The 21,638-nt window shown below is 34.8% G+C and overlaps 1 protein-coding gene across 2 annotated transcripts; it reads right to left on the bottom strand.

Annotated features, from left to right (window-relative positions):
• Positions 1–1,644: 1,644 nt before the first annotated feature.
• LOC129002457 (microsomal glutathione S-transferase 1-like) lies at positions 1,645–19,970 on the bottom strand. 2 transcript variants are annotated; one of them, XM_054430279.1, is made up of 3 exons: positions 19,775–19,970; positions 7,003–7,082; positions 1,645–2,305 (listed from the first exon to the last, which is right to left on the bottom strand). In XM_054430279.1, the coding sequence occupies exons 1-3, from the start codon at positions 19,904–19,906 to the stop codon at positions 2,056–2,058; spliced, it is 462 nt and encodes a 153-aa protein (XP_054286254.1). In that variant the 5' UTR covers positions 19,907–19,970; the 3' UTR covers positions 1,645–2,055. The 2 variants fall into 2 exon arrangements, with proteins under 2 accessions (XP_054286254.1, XP_054286255.1); XM_054430280.1 differs by lacking the exon at positions 19,775–19,970 and adding an exon at positions 16,219–16,339.
• Positions 19,971–21,638: the final 1,668 nt, after the last annotated feature.

Raw genomic sequence — 21,638 nt, 5'->3', positions numbered from 1 at the left:
TGATTTAGTTATTTAGTTGATTTAGTTTGTCACATCATCAGGAAACTAAAATTTATTCGGCTATTCATTCGACTAAAAATCGCCGATTGACGCTAAAAGACTAAAATGCCATTCAGTTTCCCATAAGATAAAAACTATAGTTAGGCCGCTTAGAAAACGACCTGCGCGCTAATGCTAAACCAATGCTGGAGGAGGTCGCTTTCTAAGCGGCCAAACTATAGTTGTGTTTTGTGACAGTGAATAATGACTAAAATTTATTCGGTGATTCATTCAACTAAAAATAACCGATTGACGCAAAAAATAACTGATTGATTATTCGGTCATGGAAACCATTCGGTTATCCCATCACTATGTATATGGGACACAAGAGTAACATAACCAAACATCCACTTACAAACTCCAAGAGTTTAGGTAACAAAATGACTGACAGCTATATCTGAAATAAACTGTGAACTGAACTGGGGGTCATGCCTAGATTTATTATGTTTGGGTTTCAGTTTACCAGGATTGATTGCGCAGGTCTGATCAATGGCTGAGTGGTCTAAGGCCACGTCTTGGTCAGGTCTGCTGTGCTCCAAATGGAATTCACCTGCCTGTGGCCAAGTTTAGTGGCAGAGGAGCAGAGCCAGCTAGAGGGTGGGGCAGGGGGGTGGACATAGAGCCCCAAGGCTCTGAAGGGGGGCCCAGCCTGGTCAAATGTAATATCTTTTCTGTACATCGTACATGTAATCTGCTAAAGTATAAAAGTAATAGTATATTACGTTACTAGTCCTGAAAATAAGTGTTTACCGGACGAGTGTGGTCGTTCCCGTGCGAGACGAAGTCGAGTACGGGATTACCATACGAGTCCGGTACACACATTTTGGACGAGTTACGTACGATAGTTTCCGCCATACTACTAAATCCGTACAAATCCTTATATATTTTCACCAACTAAAGGAATAAAAATCACTAGTCATAACCTCTAAGAGAGGTTATGTTTTTGTTTATAACCACTCACTGCCACCTAAATACAGTATAATCAGCTGATTGGTGTCCGGCAAAACTCATTGCAGCACAGTAGTACGCAATGAAACCCCATTTGAATAAGCTGGCGGCAAACAGCTGTTTTCTGGACTAAATCCTTGCGTGGGAAGTTCGTCAAAATAATGTAGTGTGGCGTAAAAAATTTAACCATGGTTTTCCAGTTCACTAAGTAATTTTTGACTTGAATAAAGTTACAACTGTGAGCTCAAGAATTAATAAAACTATCAAGCATTGTTATGTTATGTTGTTCTCAAGTTCAACTAGATATGTATTGTTATTATTTGAATAAAAAAACCGCACAGAGGCAGCTGGACGCAAAATCAGGAAAATAGGGTGCCCGGGGAACGTACACTCAGCCCAGGGGCCTGTGACGGATCTCCCTGGCCCTGTACAGGAGGCCCACCTAAATTTAACAATATGGCAGATCGTATGGATTCTAAGTTGCACCTCAAATAAGGTATTTTGCTGCTTTAATAGTTGAACCAATTTGGCCGGGTTTGACCCTATAATAAAACCTTATACCTTTTACCTTTTATGGGTTCTTTCTTATTGAGAATAAAGGATGGATGTTTTAGGATGGTTTGGGTATGGCAAAAAAATTAGACAAAACTCTTGTACTGTACTTCAAAGTATATTTTAACAGTTTATTATCAAGTATAGTATTTTAATACAATTAGATTTACTTACCAATAATTGTTTAAAAGACTGGCTGAAATGTTGAGAACAGTATTTGTTTACGACTAAAAATAATTATAATCCACAATATACAAGTTTAGTAACAGTTTACACATTACCGCTGTTAACATATATATGAAACATAAAAAAAGCAAGGTAAAAAGGTCTTGCATACAAAAGTTCCTTAGATTCTAAAGCTAAAAATTAAAAAAAGCAAGCAGTCTCAAAATATAGTTAATACTTATAGACATTTCATTTTAACACTAACATAGTTAGACTTCCATTAAGAAAATTGTACATTAGGACACATAAATATACCTTCTGTGACAGTCACAATTACACAGTCAAAATACTTCACAGTTGATGAAACTTAACTATGATCATGATTATCATGATGGTGGTTATGATTTGTCCGACACCAAACGCAATCGCACGTGCAGGCTGGCGCACAACGTAGATTGCGTACACAAACGTGTGTGCGAAGCGAGCTAGAGTGTAGAGACGGAAAAACATAAGAGCCACGACCACATCTGGGTCTGACATCACAAAGAGAAGTCCTGTCACCAGGAATATCGGGATGTTTTCCAAGTCATTCAGGTGAGCTCTGGAAGCAGAATAAGTAATTAGTTACCTATACTGAATTAGTCATTCCATATGCATTTATTGAAATAGCACAAATGTCAATTACATTAACACTATGATATTAGACATGACCATCATTACTGGACATCCTATCTATATGGACTACCTGTCTCAAATTGAAGGTATGCACGCACAGATTTGCCATCAAGCATCGGCATATAATTATCTATAGTATCACTCGGTTTATACGTAAACGAAATTTACTCCCCATGTATTTTTTATCTTATATATTAAAAAAACTTGGTTTTTATTTTCCAACTACGTTTGGCTCTTCTACCCGACCGATTTTCATGATTGAGGTCTCAAATTGAAGGTATGCACGCACAGATTAGCCATCAAGCATCAGCATGTATTTATCTATAATCCCACTCGGCTTACACGTAAACGATATTTGCTACCCATGTATTTCTTATGGAAGTTAAATTTGGATTTTTTTTGCCGAGTCCGTTTGGCTCTTCTACCCGACCGATTTTCATGTTTGAGGTCTCCAACTGAAGGTATGCACGTACAGATTTGCCATCAAGCATGGGCATATATTTATCTATAATCCCACTCAGTTTATACGTAAACGAAATTCGCTCCCCATGTATTTCTTATGGGAGTTAAATTTGATTTCTCTTTTCCGAGTTTGTTTGGCTCTTCTACCCGACCGATTTTCATGATTGAGGTCTCAAATTGAAGTTATGCACGCACAGATTTATCAACAAGCATCGGCATATATTTATCTATAATCCCACTCGGCTTACACGTAAACGAAATTTGCTACGACATTTTTTTTTGAGTTCGTTCTGCTCTTCTACCCGACCGATTTTTATGATTGAGGTCTCAAATTGAAGGTAAGTTTAAGAAGTCAAGTACCGTAAGGTTTTTGAAGTCAAGGTAAGGTAAGGTGAGGTCTCACGCCTAGTTTTCTCATAAAGCATCAGCAAATATTTACTTAGGTACTGTATTACTCGACCAAAACACATAATTTGATTTATTTTCTAATTCTTACTTCAATTTAAGATTTACCTACACCAGTTATAATTTTATAATCCTATATATTTTAGTCTATAAGAACCTTCAGTGAAATACTGGCTTTCATCTAAGCTATTGTTTATGCAAATCGTACGCGTTTCAAGCAAACGCAAGGTGAAAAACCAACATAAAAATTATTTTTCATAAGGTTTTTATATGATTAAAAATTAATAGCTCCAGTATTGGTAATGTTTTTCTATATGCTATTTTTTCTCATAAATTTGATTATTTCTCGGATATTATATTTATTTTAACGCTGAAGAGCAGCACGGGTCTTAGACTCAAAATAATCAGTAAATTATAGGCTTTAATTTGAGCTATTGATCGGTTGAATCAGTTAAGCTCAAGATACTGTATTACTCAATCAAAAATCATAAATTTAATTATGTCTCGGATATTATATTTATTTTAAAGCTGCAGAGCAGCATGGGTCCTCTAGTTGTTTATTAAAAATGAACATAGTTGAATGAGCCAGTCACAGATTGTGCTAAATATATTTGATATCTTTTTCTCTTACTGAGATAGTTGATGTGACATACAAGATGCTATATATCTTACAATAAGTCATTGTATTAGTTTTACTAGGTTAAAATACCTTAATACCTCCTGTGACGTCGATGATTATCAAAATTTCTCGATTTGCTGTTTCAAAAACTAAAGATACCATTTATACTATTTACAATGTTATTTGGGCAAGATGGCATTGAGACTATACGGTTCATGAAAAGAATCGTTGACCGAATAAAATGGTCCATTTATAAGCCAGAGGCTTTACAGATTCTTGAAAAATGGACGGTTCACACTCTTGAAACTTTGAGGGAGACCGTTGAGCATCTCCAGAGCCCTAATCTTAGTAATCTGGAAACGGTTTTGTGTTTTGGACAGCTTGCAGTAAAGTACGTAGAGCTGGTCCTTGTTAAGAAGGTTGCGGGTGTGGTGGGATTCTCTTATGTGGGACTAAACAGGATATACTGACTGACAATTGGCTAGCAGTGGTCTCTATATCCCGCTGATGCGATGATCCAAACCGCCTTTTTTTAAGGAGAAAAATATCTTCACAACTTGTAGCGTGTTCCCAAAGAAGGAGTCCATATGGGAGAGGTGGGAATGAAATAAGCCACGGTAAACGGTGATCAGGTAATGATTCCTTAACAGAAGTTTAAGTCCGCGGAGCAGATGGAGGACACTAGAGAGTTTTGTACATGTACAGGCAGTCTCCACATGGCCGTTCTAGGTAATCTTAGGGTATATGAAGAATCCCAGGAACTTCACATCGGTCAAGACGTCAGGATTCATGCAGCTGAGACTAGACACACCCTGAACCGGCAGCTGTGCTGTGATCATTAGTTGTATGACCATATAAACAGTATTTCTTCGTAAAAATGTTTGTTTATGTTTGTGTCTTATGTATGTCTTTAGAAAACCTTTTGAAAACCTCCTAGGAGCGACAACTACACTTCTAAGGCTTAACAAGTACTTCTTAAGAAAGTTGCCATTAAGATGACCAAGGATTATGTTGGCAACATAGCGTTTGACTTAGTACAAGTATAGTATAGTATAGTAATTGATTGTTATGTAATCCAGAAGGCAAAAACATCAAAAATAAAATTGCTGGGAGGTTTTTTGTTTTTGGTTTTGGTTGAGGATTAGCTGAAAAAAAGTCTTGGACAACTCAAAAACTTCAGCTGGCTAGGGCTGGGGAGTAGAACCTATGGCAACAGTTATTGTATTGTCAGCAACTACTAGGATCATCATTAATCAATTAATTCAGACAAAAACCAGAAGTACAGTTGGGACTTCTGGCTTAACATATTGTATTCCAGGTTAGAGCTATATGTTAACATACAAAGCGTAAAGCATAAAAAAATTATTAGTCTCGGGGAGTATATCTGTATGGTTATAGTTTCAAAGAATTACTGAGGCAAAGGTTACTGAGCATGTGAAGGTTTTAAGATTTATACATTATTGAATGACTCTTGAATTCATTATTAAGATACAGGGAGTCCATATCACAATCGATTGAAACTCTTACATGATTCATGTCTAAACTTTATCAATTATTGCTTATAGTGCACATCTGTCTGTCATGCAATGTTTAATTATTACGTGTTCTCATTCTATTGGGTAAGGTTGGTACCCTGGGTTGGTTTTCTGAGAAAAGTGAGTAGCTTTTTAATAGATCAAAACTGGACCTATAGCTGTCCTTGATCATTGAGCTTGTATGGTTCTGGCTAATAAACATCAGGTCTAATCAGTAACAAACTCATATTAGGGTCAAAATACACATCTAGATGGCATCCCCATCTCACTGGTAATAGTCATATAGATTTTCAAATTAGGAGTTATTTTTGCTTCATTCAAGTATGATTGGATTTCAAGTACCAGTACTATTAGCAATTGTTAGAAAGTTTAACTGATGATTACAGCAAAATCCTATCTTAATATAAAGCCTCTGAGTAAAAATAAATTATGTCTGATTGAAAGTTGTGTGCTAACTGAAACAAAAATGTTTCTTTGTCTTTGTAAACAAGTAGATATTCCATCTATAGTATAGACCAGCTATCTTCAATCAAATGTTCTGAACCTTACACATTCATTATCTTTCATTAGGTGAATGATCAGCTCTAAACATTAACAAAATCTCCATAACTGAAGGTAAAAAGCAAAAGTCACCTGTGCCTAGGAAAGGAAAGTAATGCTTTTTGGTGATTCGCTTCACTAGCATTGTTGGAACAGTTCCAGGTGGTAAGTAGGTTGGATTGGGTGGATTAGGTGGCTGAGCAGGTGGCTGGGTAATAGGGATGAGCTGAAACCGATGTTTTTCTAATGTTTGATGTTTTTTGCATCGTCGATGGTAGGTTACCAAAACTTTTGTTTCATCGATGTTTTTGTCGAACATCGATGTATTTGGCCAACCGTGGAGATCTCTATGTTTTTCCATAGCTTAATTGTATTTGTATTCGTTTATTTGATTGTAGCTTGAACAAGAAATTGCATTTTCGTATTTATCTCAAATTAAAAAACAACGCTATCTGGAATAGACTTAGACGAGAGAGAGTGCCAAAAAGCCAATTCATTTATAATGAATTTCAGCAGCAGCACTCCTACCCTTGCAAATACAAACAATATTTCAATTCTTGCAAGTGGACCAGCGACTGCCCATTTAGAACACAATCTCTTTGAATACACATATGTTTGTTTTTATTGATTGATAGTTCACAAGAATTTACTGTATTATTGTCATATACCTTTTGTAAATTACTGTGAAATAGTGCTGTGGGGATAATATTTAAAGAACTTATAGCTAAGTTGTTAGTTAGCTGAGGCTGATGCTGAAAGAAGACAAAAAAATGAAAAGGAAATCAATGCTCATTCGGAGTATACAGACTTCTCTACTAAGCAGCCATTACGCAAGGTTAGAACATTGTTATACAGTGGTGAGATGAGGCAAAATGTATGGGAGAAGGCCATTTTAGGACTTCGGAGGGAATAAAATCATGGGAACTCTATACTGTATATAGTCTAGAGCCATTAAGAAACTTGTGATACAAAAAACTATTCTGACCCGCTTTTAAGATTATAGATTTCAAATAGACACATGCTCTGAATGCAAGATTTCAGATTTCCATGAATTCAACATACCTTCTTACTCTCTCCACATCTGGATCCTCGGTTTTCACTTCTCCCTTAAATGCCGCAGCATCTTCTGGACTAATGAAAGCCTGCAACGATGAATTATTTTGTTAATTTAAAATGCAATATTTTATTTAATTAGGTACTACAGGCATGATAACACATAAAATATAACTGACTAAATACCAGGATATACATAGAGTATTCTCTGTAGTATAGCTCCAATCTTAATAACCCTTTTTGAGCGGTTTTTTTAGTGGGGCCTTGGCTCGGTCCCCACCACAATATGTAGCTTTCGGCATCCAATTTACATTTGTAAAACTGCTAAAACCATCGTAGTGTGGTGAAAAATAACAAAAGGAACAAATTTTGAAAAGAACTTTTTCATAATAAGATATACTTTGCTTGCACTTTGCTGTCATACATTTTGCAAGTATGAAGCCAAGCGCCAATTATATAGGTTTAAATAATGTATAAAATTTTCAGCAATAATTCTTCTAAAAAGTGGTAATCCCTTTTAAAAAATCCGTACACACCACCATTGAGTGAAAATTTAAAAACGTACGTTTTCATGTCCCTGGCCTTTTACTTCGTAGATACTGGATTTGTAGTTTATTATTATGTGTTTTAATATTTTTTGGGACGGGGGCAACATATTACACACATTTATTTGGTTTTAAATAGGTTTTAGGTATTTTTTTCGTATTTTTAAAGTCTCGAAATTCACGACCATGACGTGTCCCTAGGGCACATTTTCCAACTTTCACGCTGTTTTTAGATTAATTATTCATAGCGAAATATATAAAGCCATATTTTTATGTCATCAATGGTTATTAAACTTACAAAAAAGGAGCATATTATAATTTTATTGTCATTGTAGACTGACTACCATGACAAAATAAGTCTGTCCCTCGATTTGGCATCACGACCATTTGGGAAAAATTTTCAACTTTGGAGCACGACAGTGGCAAGCCTGGCGTCGATGGAGTCAGTTGGTTTTAGAGACTAGTTTGGGGTGTACGTCAGGATTGTAGTGCCGGTCTTTTTGAGTTGAAAGGAGGAGTTGCAAGATTAATAAAGGAAAGATTGTGTTTTTTGTAATTTTGGTGTGTCCATGACCGTACGTAGTCATTCGATGAAGTAGACATGGTGTTAATTTTTGTTTATAAGATATTTCAATTGCTAGATTAACCTAGAAGTCCACTTTGTATCCTCGAACATGAGGTGCAGGGCTACCGCCAGAACAGAGCCAAATAACACGCAATTTCACGACCAAAGTTTTACGACCATCGCGGTTTTTTCACGACCAATCCAGCCTTATGGATTATATTATAGTGTGTTTGGTCGTGACAATAACTTTAATATAATTGTAAATTGGACAGTTTATTTCAATTGAAACACATAGTTTTATTATAACTAACAGGATAATTGAAGGATTGTTTAAAAAGATTTAGATTATTCCAGACAATTCACGACCGTACCGCTTGTCCCTGACCATCACGTTTATGATTTCTATCATACAAATTTCAAAAATTAAAATATCGTCATATTTCAATGTTTTATACACAAAAGAAGCACACCTCTATACAAACATAACGATTTTTTGGGTCTCAGGTAAGTTTTTTCGGAGTTATACAAACTTAAAAAGATTTTTTTGGCTTTTTTTCAATTTTTTGAGTTTTTTATTTTTTTCTAGAAAGACCAAATATACCAAAAGCTCAGTGACCTTTTTATTGTCTAATGGTCATAAAAGTAAATTAGTTTATAGCAAAACATAGTTATAAAAATAATATTAACTATTTTTAATATTCATTTAAACCTCCGTTATGGTCGTGACAGGATTTTGTGTTTTTCTACTAAAGATGCTCTTTAAAAAGAAAACTACCAAAGATATTGCATTACCATGGACATTTTATGAAACTTCAAATGTTAATGAAATAAAAAATAATAAAAGTTTTGAAAAAGGGGGAAAAAAGTGCTTTTCCTGAAAACGTACGTTTTTAAATTTTCACTCCATTACTGATCAGAAGTATAATATATGTCAGATATAGATTAGTCAACGATAATATTATTGAAACAAAAGGAATAGCTGATACAAGCAACTAATGCTGGGAGCGAGCTGTAATGCTGGACATCGAGGTCCTGGGTTTAAATCCGGCAGAGGATACGCGTCCGGTAACCGGACGTGGATTAGACGTCCGGCAATTACTGTCATAACCTAACCTAACCAACCAAACTTGCTGATAGTGAAAAAATCGAATTAAGGTGAAATTCTTTCTCTATAAAAAAAATTATTAATGCCAAAAATTCTAATAAAAGATGTACAGTTAAGAATAAATGGTATTCAATGCAAAACTCTTCGACAAAAAGTTAAAGTCATCAATGGGATTCGAACCCTGGACCTCTTGCATATCAGCCGAGCACCTTATCCACTACACCACGAACACCGATGGCTGGTCATTGTATTGTTGTGGTAAAGGCGTTCCAGGCTCCCGCAACCCCATGACGTCATTGCCGTACGCCTTATCCACGTCCGGTTACCGGACGCGTATCCTCTATGTTAAATCCCACCAATCACCAATTTATTTTATTTCGTGATAGGTAATACGGTGATCCGCTCTAGGCCTACCTTGGTTCGGGGCTAGAACCCAAAAAATTTATAAAGGACCACAGTGCAAAAAAATCTTTAATAAATTAATCGGAAGATGAACTTGAAACGGAGAATGCTGGAGATGGAAGCGGCAATTGATGGGACGCCAAGGAATGTTAGTAATTACATAAAGACCGGTCTGGTCTAGGCCGCTAGTTCAAGGCCAAACAAGTTACTTCCTGTTGATTACTGGGACGGTACGGCGTTAAAAACAAGTGAGGATTACCTAGGTGCTCTATCTGTAAACAATAATAATTGGTCAAAAGTTAAACCGCATAATGAGCCAGCCTAATAACATTCATTACAAAAATAACAACTTTGTATTTTTTGAGATTTTAGTAGGCCTACATTTTTTTAAAGGGGTTGGTGACCTCTTTTAAACTTGCATTTGTCCGTCTACATGGGCCAAAGCTCTCTGCGTTTAGATCTTATAATTTGTAAGTCGGAGAGAATTACACAACTCAACGTTAGCGCGATAACCACCGGTACCTGTACCCCATGTACTATGTATGTAATGTATGTAATGTATGTAATGTATGTAATGTATGTAATGTATGTAATGTATGTAATGTATGTAATGTATGTAATGTATGTAATGTATGTAATGTATGTAATGTATGTAATGTATGTAATGTATGTAATGTATGTATGAAATGAAATGAAATTAAAAAAGTGCTTTATTGTACAAATTACATAATAGTCTACCTCCATATGTACAACATATACAACACTAACGTGAAAATAAAATAAAACACATACTGCTATAATAAAAAAAAACCTAACACTTACTAAACAATGGTTAATGTTGACCGTTTGTTTGGTTGGCAACATAAACCTTCTCCTTAACAAAAAACAATTCCAACTGTACAGTAATATGAAAGAACAAAAAGAAATCATTTACACTTCATTTACAAAAACATTTTTTTATAAGGAAAAAAACAATTAAGTACAGTAACGTCTAACTATACCGCAGAGAGTCCTATTAAAAATTAAATTCTTGGATTAAATTCCATCTATAATACCAAGCCTCCCTTAAAAACTTACAGAAAAAACTCCAATCTTCCCCATTTAAATATGAAATAAACTCAGCTTGAGCAAAAAAAATGTCTACCTAACCATTTAAATCTAATGTTTTTTTAAAATTGGACATTCTGAAACAAAATGAAATACTGTTTCATCTTTATTTGAATTATGAGGGAGCAAAGCCCACTACCATCGTTCCATGGTTTATAATTCAAATGAATCAGCTGAGCTCTAGCCCTAAGCCACGACAAAAGTCCAAAGTCAGCCATATCAGTCAGCAATGTCCTGCTGCCGCGGACAAGGTCAAGGAGTAAGTACGATAACGCGCTGTCATCGCTTGCCCTACACAAAGACCTCGCCATCGCTCTCTCTCGCACTCGACCACTGACGTAAGCTGCGCCCATCGATGTGTATGGGGAGGAAGGAGTATCGTTTACGTAAGTTACCCTTTTATGTTTACATATTTAATAGTGGAGAATTTAAACGTTGTTGACTGCACAGGTGTGCTGCGATTGGGGCTTAATAGTATCCAATAGTCAATGATGTTATTACTTATCCTAAAGTAAAATAGTTTTCTGTGCTGAATTCTGTGGAAACAGTGTGGCATTATTTAAATTCATATCACTAATACAGAATGTTGTGATTATTCAAACCTACAAACCAGTTGGGGAAAGTAAGCATCTACTTTTAAATGATATTTTATTTGTAAACATTGTAGCTCCAAACATCTGACATTGGACCCCATAAAACCCTCTGGGGAAGAGCCCTTTAGACGGATCTGTACCAAACTTCACAAAAACCATCCTTGAATAATGCTTAACAATGCCTGAAAGTTTCATTACAACCTGTCGAGTGGTTTCGGAGGCCATAAGGTACATACATATATACATAGTTCCTCATATACACTATGTTACTAGAATTTAATGGTATATTAAGTTACTAAAGTTTACCAGACGAGTGATACGTACGATATTTGATGCCATACTACCCTAAGCTAACTAACAATAGAAAATCTGTATAAATCCTTTTATTCCAACCGAATAAAGGACTATAACAATCACAACTCATAACCTCTCGATACGAGTAGGTACGGTTATGAGTAGGTTGAGAGGTTTTTGTTTATAACCACTCATGGCCAAATATAATCAGCTGGTTAGTGTCCGGTAAAAACTCATTACAGAACAGTAATACGTAATGAAACCCCATATGATTGCTGGCGGCAAACAGCTGTTTTCTGGACTAAATCCTTGCATGGGAATCTCGTAAAACAGTGTAGTGTGGCGTGAAAATTAAACTGTTCAAAACATACGATAGCTACTTATGAAAATGTGTTCAAACTCAGTCCAAAGAAGCAGGCAAAACTCATACAAATAAGTGAGAAACGTCTCGTCAGGAAAGCAGCGGTCGCGAGGTTAAAAGTAATAATTACCTCAATTGACAAGATTCCTCTCATGCTGAGTCAGTCACGACCAAGGCCCTCGATAACAAGCCAAGGAAGACATTTGAAGTTTGGCAAACATAAAATGTGGATGTAAACAAAACCGTTCTAAGACGCTTTTAACAAAACATTATACAGTAGTAAATTTTAATGTGTATTTCACTTTAAATAACTTCTTGATCAGCATTGTACGTGTTATTAAATTTACGGAAGGTAAACAAAAGAAACATTATAAGCGTAAATATATTTTTTAAGTGTTATAAGGTGTTTCTTTTATTTACTTTCCGTATTTTACTTTGTTAAATACAATAAAATACTAAATTAATTAATTTGTCAGATGAAATTCCACTTACGTACGTAGTTTCCAGAAGGTGTTTAGTACGCACTTTTAAGTAAATTTTCACCATACTACAAATTAACATCAATAGTGTCAAGGCTGTTCGATTTGAACATAATATGAATGCCAGCCTGTTTCAATCCCAATTTCAGTTTCAATAATTAGAATTTGTCTAATATTCTGTTTGTCTTAAACGTTGGAATAGCTTCCCTTTAACAATTTGACTCACTATTACCTATATACTATGACCATTGATTAATTTTAGTCAATGCTATGACTTCTCGTCAGCAATAAACTCAAGGACACGGCAGTAGTATAGATAATAGTGATGATAGTATATTTCTATTTTATTTAACTCAATTTCCAGTTGATTTGCAAATAATTTAAGAACAGAATTCTGTTACAATATAGATGGTTTTTTGTTCTAAAAAGTGGTTGAATGTTTTCGTACCTTAAGATTGAGAAGGTTTTGCAGAGAATATGAGAAAGTATATGAAACTTGTAGTGATAACGTTTTTGTAAAGAGAATGTTTTGTTTCTAGGACGTATAAACAAACAAAATATATAAACTCGAAAAGTAAAAAAAATGTTTACAAGAAGTTATTCAATGCAGTACGTAATTATTTAGCGATAAGAAGCACTGAAAGGGTTTTAAGAGTTTTTATTAGAAATGTTTGTAGAGAAATACAGCTTTATAATGAACACATTTTGAAGACATCACGCAAGCCTGGGGGTTGTGATTTGAGAGCGTTTTGGGTCCGTGGTATTTTAATGGGTCCATTTTTTACACGATTTTTTCTAATGGCGGCGCCCTCACTGGGTGCCCATCCTTAGCACAGCCGTTCAAATAGTCAATATTTGAACATTCGAATGATGCAGAGTGGTCGTACAACTTTCTCAACTCCAGCATTACTGAATAAAAAACTCACATTCACATAGTTATGAATGTAGATAAATTTGCTACAACACCAAGAAACCCAGAAATCGACCAGTGAAATGAGAACAACGGGTGTAGCCAATGTTATGTTGACAGTAGTTAATGTTTTGTTTGTTGGTGAAAGCACGCGACGACACGCACTCAGGTTGATAAACACTTTGTGAATGGACAAGATAATTTCACCATTTACCTCCAATGTACTACATCGATATTGCTGAAAAACGCAGTTGTACCACATAACACAACGTGGCCTGTGTGAGATTATTTGTAATGCAAATACATTTCAACGTAGATTTTTGTAAGGAATTTAAATCCAATAAGTGTTTTTTATCAGGTTAGCAGTAGTTCAGTGTGTAAAATGCATGTATTGTGGAGTTCAGATTATGTTTGTTTAGTCTTTGAAAATGAACTTAAGAAATAAGTTAAACGCAAGGGGGACTAATCCCTTAGGAATTTACATCTTTTTTACCTTTCGGTACTTCGCTGGATAATAAGCTTTATATGACACATCAATCGTGAAAATCGGTTATGTAGGACGACGGAAAAGGGGTGGAGAAACCCCTTACTGTTGTTAGTACAGGATAGATGGGTAATGTTGATTAATAAAGTTTAGCGTATCAAGTCTCCTTTTTCAAATAACTATTTAAAAATTGGACTGTTTAAACTGTCCAATTTATAGGTTTACTTTTTACGCTTTGCAATGAATAGGGGATTTTTTACGTGGTTGGACGATTCTTTGTAGCTTCTATTACAGAAAGTTACAAACATGGTTTTCATTAACATTTTGTCAAGCCTCTCTCCATTTCATAGTGGCGATTTCACTCTGAAATCAATGTAAAGAAGTCGCTAAACAATTATTTAAAACTTGACAAAAATAATTAAAATAATCCCTACGTGGGTAACGAAAAGCCAAAGTTTTTGCAGGTAGCGAAACCTCTCTCAACGAACCTCTGTGTATTATCTATGGTCTCTGAACCATTACATATTATTATTACCATTGATAATCATTATGTTAAAATAGTTATAATTGATTCCTAGGTAAGAAAATGATTGACTCCTAAGTAAAAACTTAAGAGAAATTTTTATAGATTTTAATAATGTAGTATATTAAAAACCCATTTCTCCGAATGAATTGAATGAACAGTAATTGCAAAAAACCCTTGGAAACTTACATCAAGAGTCTTCTAAAGAGTCGCAAATTTGAAAAGTGGCCCTTTCACCCTTAAAGAGTCAGGATCGATCTGCGTTTGGCCATAAAGTATTCAAAACGGGGTGAAAAGGTCATTGACTGGAAACACGCACGACATTCAGTGGAATAATAGTCATGATCCCAAACAAACTGGTGTTAAACGCCTTTGTTCGAACAATGCCCTCATGTCCCATGTGTAGAAGCTTCAGAGCTTGTTGCCTGAGAGTGGATGGAATGATCACCCTAGTTCCCCAAAGTTAATCCTCAATATCTTCAATTGGTTGTTCAAATTTTCTAGCTCAATGGATTATTCATTGATTTTTTTGCCGATTTTACAAATATTTTACTCCGTCTTTAAAATGAAAATCCAAATTCTTTTCAAAAAGTTTTCGGTGAACACGTCAGTAAGGATACGTGAAAAGTACCAACATTTTGATGAGAGATTCGTAAATAATCCTACAATATGAACTTCTATCCTTGCCAAACAACGGTGGGTATAGGTGAATTCGAAGTTATTATGTGCTTGAAATGCACTGTATTTAAGAAATCTATAAATTGTCAATTCCAGACATATAACGAATGAGGACGAAAGGAATCATTCATCAATGATAATGTGTTTATGGGAATTTCATCTTTATGACGACGTATTGGTTATTTTACTTACTTATTACGTGATAGTTAAAATAAAAATATAATATTAAAATTCATCGAAATACATCGATACTGGAATCGAAATAACAATTAAAGAGGCTGTTTGACAATAATGCAACAGATTAGTATGTATAGTTTAGATATCAACAGTAGTAAACCAACTCGCCAACTTAAAAGCAACGAGTAGATAATATCGTTAAGAACAATTGGATTTTTTAATCTACGTATTTGTAGATTAATACAAGAGTAAATTATACCATTGCAACTGTTACGAATATTTAGAGAAAATAACATATTGACATCGTTATGTGAGACGGAAAATTAAATCAGCATACCTAAAACTTGAAAGTAGAATATTATATTCTTATACAACTGTAGTATTTTCTTAATCACCATAGAACTATTCAAAATCTTGAGTTATGTTTTTAAATTTGATCAAACCAATAAATGACGGTGCTCAAAAGAGACGATACAGTAATTAAAGTAAAATTCAACATCTTATCTATTGTGGGTTATCAGTTATTCGTGCAACCAACACTCACGGCTAAGATCAGATTAAGACAGAAGGCTTTGTCAAAATAAGGTCTTTTACCTTTTAGCACTCATATTACTCGTGATACAAAGCATGTAGAATATTAACCAATTGAACAGCTTTACAATTTTCTATATGCACATTCACCTGACTATTATCAAGTGTAATTTTCTAATGCAACTCCAAGAGGACGTGCTTTTAACATGCATGATATATTGATTGTGCGTGGGACTTTTAAAACTAACAACACACCTAAGTGAAACATTGGAATATTAGGTGTACTAAACAAAATATTCAAGTGACTTAAGAGTAAATATATGTTTGAAGTTGTGTTTGAAGTGTTATAGACGCATTTTTATTTACTTTAAGTCATTTTATGAACTTTCCCACATTTCCCTACTGCGTTAAAAGTATAAACACTACGTTATTTTTAAATGCATTTGAGTTAGTACGAAAACGAAACCATACCTTAGTGCGATACCTCTGATAAAATGTGAGTAAAGACATCATCAGCATCTTAAACATGAGGATACAAGCATAAAAGCCAAACCCCTGTAGAACAGCATTGTCCATTCTCACTGTCGACATGTCCATGGTGAACTGACCACTGGATATTAAACACTAGGGGTGACTTAGACAATGGACGGGTGGTTATCGATAGGGAAAATCGATATATCGAGATTATCCGATAGTAGACTTGTGCCATCGAAACGTTGTGGACAGAACTGGACAATGGCTACTGTCGGATTGATGGTGGACAATTAGATAATATAATTAATTACGTGTCGATAAATCGGAAAAAGACCGACCCATTTCGTAAGTGATAATTAATAAAGGACAAATGTATCCATTAGAAAAAAAAATCTTTAATAAAACCTGGTTTGAACATTTAATAAAGATTTTGTGGTAGATTATACCATAGACAAAAAGAATTACTGAGGGTTAGGGTCGATATGAAACTTCGATATATCGCAAAAGTCATCCGATTATGCGGATATTGAAAACGTACGTTTAGCTATCACAAACACGCAATAGCTTCTGTCTCCATTATGAGGGAGGGCACTTTGAAAAATTAATAAATTCTGCCCTTGAATACAGTAGTTGACTTACTAAAATATAAATATGCTAAAATATTATTATTGGGTACAATTTTAAAACTATTGGTGAAGGAGAAATTTTTGAGATATTTTTATCAGCGGAAGTATTTATAAAAGTTCTATTGTATGATTGTAGAATCTGACCCAAAGATAAGATTAGAGACTCGTTGAAAGTCACCCTCTTAAAATAAAGAGGTAACAAAGTTTATCATATGCGCATGTTTAAATGTTTTGCTGGTTGTTTATCATTTAAGATAATATTTAAACCTGTGTCTAAGATTGTTTTTTCTATACCAGCGGAATTTTGATATTTTATCAAAGTTCTGGTTATTTTTACGCCTTTCACATAGGTATTTTTGAAAATATTCTGCTTTCTTACATATACGAAATTGATTGTTTTGGAATATGTAACGAAATAAGAAAAAATATTTTAAACTCTTAAAGCAAACCTTAGAAGAGAAAACTATAACATCTTCCTTCTCACATTAAGGTATAACATTAGTCAAAGTTAGTTGTTTGAATATAAGTTTCAATCGCTACCTTTAACATACTGTACTATACTCTGTTCCCACAATTTAGGGGGTTTAAGGGGAATAAATCTTTCCCCTCCACTTGATCGTACCTTTAAATAGCTCAACAGCTGAGGTTTGCCAAAACGTCAATCAGCTGCATCATGTATATTAAGCAAAAAAGTAGTGGAACCTTAAAACCACCTACATTTTGTGAACGGACTATTGTAGTAAATACTGCTTATACCACCTCACTGGTCTAATATAATTTTGCATAATGAATAATTTTGTTGTTGAAAATATTCCAATTTGTCGATGTTTTGAAAATTAATATTCAATCTGAAGTACTAGAGTAACAAAAGTCTGTCAATAAACCTCCTAGTATAAACAAGCAATATAATTACTAATAAAATTAAACAAGTACCTATACTTGTAGGTAGGTATTGAAAAAGCTTAAATCATTTACAACAACGATCATTAGCTTAGTAGCATAGGTTCAGTTTGACGTGCTACCTTAGCTAGGAAGTCCTGCGGACTCCAATCACGAATACCAATCACCACTCGTCGTTGATGGAGTTGACCTTATTATTATTATTGTTATTATATTCGAGGTCATATAACGTCAGTCCATATACTTACATCTAAATTTAATACTTAACATTAAATTTAAAATCGCAAGGAACGCCACAAAACCGTATGAATTGAACATCAAGTCAAACGAAAGAAGGGTTCGTTGGATTAGGTTTGACGTCAAAACTATGTATTTTGAGTGAAACCTTTGATTTGTTGTGGGAAATCGTGTTAACAATTAGAGTACCTTAATTGTAGGCCTATATTAAAAACAAGGTAATGTCAGCTTACGCATGGTGGTTTGTACAATTTGCTTCAAGTTCTGATTGTGAATAAATCCTTCGTACTGTAGTCGCTAGTAGGTAACATAGTTTTAGATACCCCCGATAAATATTAGTCATTTTTTTATTTGTCCACAATTTAAAATAGAACTTCCATTTTATTCATTAACCAGGTGCATATGAAAATGTAAAAAATGTAAAAAATGTACAGTAGAACCTTGATAAGAAGACCCTCGATAACAAGTCACCCTTGATAAAAAGTGTAATTTTCAAATCCTCTTGAATTTATATTACCCCTAATCACATGTTATTACAAACCTCAATGAGAAGTCAACCTTGATAACAAGTCTAATTTAATAATTCCCATGAGAGTCATGTTATCGAGGTTCTACTGTATATCTATCCCTGTAAATTGCGGTTAAATACTAACGTGGTGTGTAAGGCCGCGAGGGATTTATATTATTAGTGTATATATTAATAGATGTGTTACACGGAATATAGGATTCTAGTCGTAATGTTTCTCCTTGGAATGGAAAATGTAGTATCTTGTGTTGAATCCAGAATGAATACCGTACTCCTAAAGCAATATCACTGGCACACACACATTAATTTGTTGAATGAGACTTTACACACCTTGGTGACTTTATTTAAGATACCAATACGTTTTTAAATATTTAAATATACTACTGTAATATTGTAATCGAAGCATTCAAACAATCTTAAACGAAATCAGTTGAGTTATTCTAATCGCAAGTTAATAATTACTCTAGTTGATAGATGTAGCCTAAAGATGAGTTATAGAAATTTATAATCTAATACGAATCTTCAAATTGCTGTCATTCAACATTATAATTACATGTTAATATGTGACAATATAACATGTGACGTGTTGTGTGAAATTACGGAAAACAGCCAGAACCTTAGTTGAATGATTCTGTTAAAAGCTATAACTTGTCATGCATAAACCTATGTTATTAGACATGCATGTTAAGATTAGATTAGATTTGTTATGACTCTAACTCACAAGGGAGAAGCTGAAGGAGTGTAAAATACAGTTTTGGAGAATGTCAAATACAGTAATGCTCTCGGTAATCAAACAAAATGAAACGTTTTAGGAAAAAGGCATGTATTTAAGTTTTCAGAGATGAAGGACGGAGAAAAGAAAAACATAAATGGTGAATGAGTTTCAGAAGGACGGTCATTACACTTTTGTACCTAAGAAAACCTTGTTTTTAGCGCTCCCTCGAAAGAAACTCGAATTAACTTGTAGGAAAATATTGTATATCCTCGATAACATAAAGTCATCCTTGAAAACACCTGCACATTTTAAATACACCTGATTTTATATCACCCCTAATAACATACTATTGGTAACCTCTATAGAAATTCAATCTTGATAACAGGTCTAGTTTGATTATCCATATACTTTAGAACCATTTTTTGGACGCTTCTACAAAAAAAACTCCATTTACATACAACTAAAAACTAAATCGTACAAGAACAACAGTTCAAAATACAAGAATATACATTAAATTAGTGTAATATTATAATCAAAAACTTATCTTACCTTTTTTCTGAACCTCTGAAAAGCGGTAAGTGGGGCCATAAGTAATGTCTTTAGCATAAGGATCGCAGCGTAGAACGCATACCCTTGCAGAACCTGGTTGTCATAGCTGAAAATCGAGAGAGAGAAATTCATCTTGATAGAACACTACTGAACTGACTGACAAACACAACTGACCAAGACGCGACGAAGGAGACGGACCCGGGAAGGAGTGGTGGTATGGCGGGAAATTAAAAACAGGTGTTGTGTTAGTAAACAAACGCGGCACTGCAGCGCTCGGAGCGGCCGGACGTGGAACTACTGTAATTAGTCTGACAAGCCAACTACTGCTGTGTCACGTTCAGTTGGTGTTTGAAGTAGTTTATTTTTTTTAGAACTTCAAGGCCACAAAATGTAACTGTCGTTTCATGGTTTACAAGATCTATTCAGTCTTTACACAAATGGGCCTCTCTTCATATGTCTCTCTTTCTCATAAGAGAGACACATGTCTCTCAAACAAGACATCGAACCAACAAGAAAACTTTCATTACGTTCTGAATTCTTAACGTTCTGATTTCATTTTCTTCTGAATGGAGCTTCGCCATGCGAAGACATGGATGAAATAATGTGTTAATTGTTATTTCACATAATTAGCTATAGCATGGATAAATAAAATACAATATACAGGGTTAGGAAAAAGTCTGGAACCCCCCAGTTAACTTTTTAACGCGTTGCAATAGGAAAACCAAACTCTGTACATAATTATAACGCAAGAAATTGCACTTTTTCATCAAAGTTACAACTTTGCCCCAGCCCCCAAAATGGGATATTTTGTGGGCAGTCCCAAAATTTCAAATGTAAAAGCCTATCTTGTGGGGTTTATAAAATATAAAATTTTTAAAGTTAACTGGGGGTGTCCAGACTTAATCTTGCTTGCTCATCTAAAATTAAAATGGCTGCCATTTTGATTAGGGGTGCGATATTCACCACCTCTGGTTTGCGCCATTCAATTTCTCTTGATCAGCCCTTTAAAATGAGGGGTCACATGATAGGTGTTTACATTTGAAAATTTGTGGCTGCCCCCAAAATAGCCCATTTTGGGGGCTGGGGCAAAGTTGTAACTTTTATGAAAAAATGCAATTTCTTATGTTGTAAACATGTGCCGAGTTTGGTTTTCCTACTTGCAACGCATTAAAAAAGTTAACTGGGGGGTTCCAGACTTTTACCTAAACCTGTACAAACAATTGCACATTTATGCACATACTCGCTGTTGGCTTGACCTAGGTAATCAAGTAGTCGATTAAAATTGAATACAGGCCTAATTCAGAACAGCTAGTTTACACGCATGTCTCGAACTGTCTGTAGTAATAAGGTCTTAGCCTCTTGGACAGTTGCATGTTGACAGTACAGTGAATACATATTTCCATAGAAACCATTAATTTTATTCATTTTTCGGTTGAATAAATCAATGCAAGACAAAATTTATCCTTATGTCAACATTATGATGAGAAAGAGTCAAGAAAGTTAAGTGTCTTGACTCCATTCCAGAGGGTACTACAGTCAGTAAGTAGATCAGTTCTGGAAGATCAGTGAAAACTTGCAATGATTCGTCTATTCTTGTCATTACTGCTTCAAACGACCTAACTTGCAGGATCACTATCGGAAACAACTAAAATAGGGACTTCTGAGGAAAATGGAAGTTTATAAAGCAATAAGGATCTTCGTAGTTGAAGTGATTGCTCAGGATAAAGTGCCAAAGGATCTAAGAAAATGATTGAAGAACATGATGGAATATGGGAGATTAATGCAGATAGGATGAGGAGCTGCACTATGTGTGAAAACTTCAAGAGGAAGAAACCAAAACGTTCTGCAGCAACACTGTGAGCTG

The sequence above is a fragment of the Macrosteles quadrilineatus genome, unplaced genomic scaffold (genome assembly GCF_028750875.1).
Source record: "Macrosteles quadrilineatus isolate MER2022 unplaced genomic scaffold, UCM_ALF_1.0 Scaffold_9__3_contigs__length_116548681, whole genome shotgun sequence".
Lineage (NCBI taxonomy): Eukaryota > Metazoa > Arthropoda > Insecta > Hemiptera > Cicadellidae > Macrosteles > Macrosteles quadrilineatus.
Note: the sequence above shows the minus strand (reverse complement) of the source record. Positions and strands in the feature narration are given on the sequence as shown.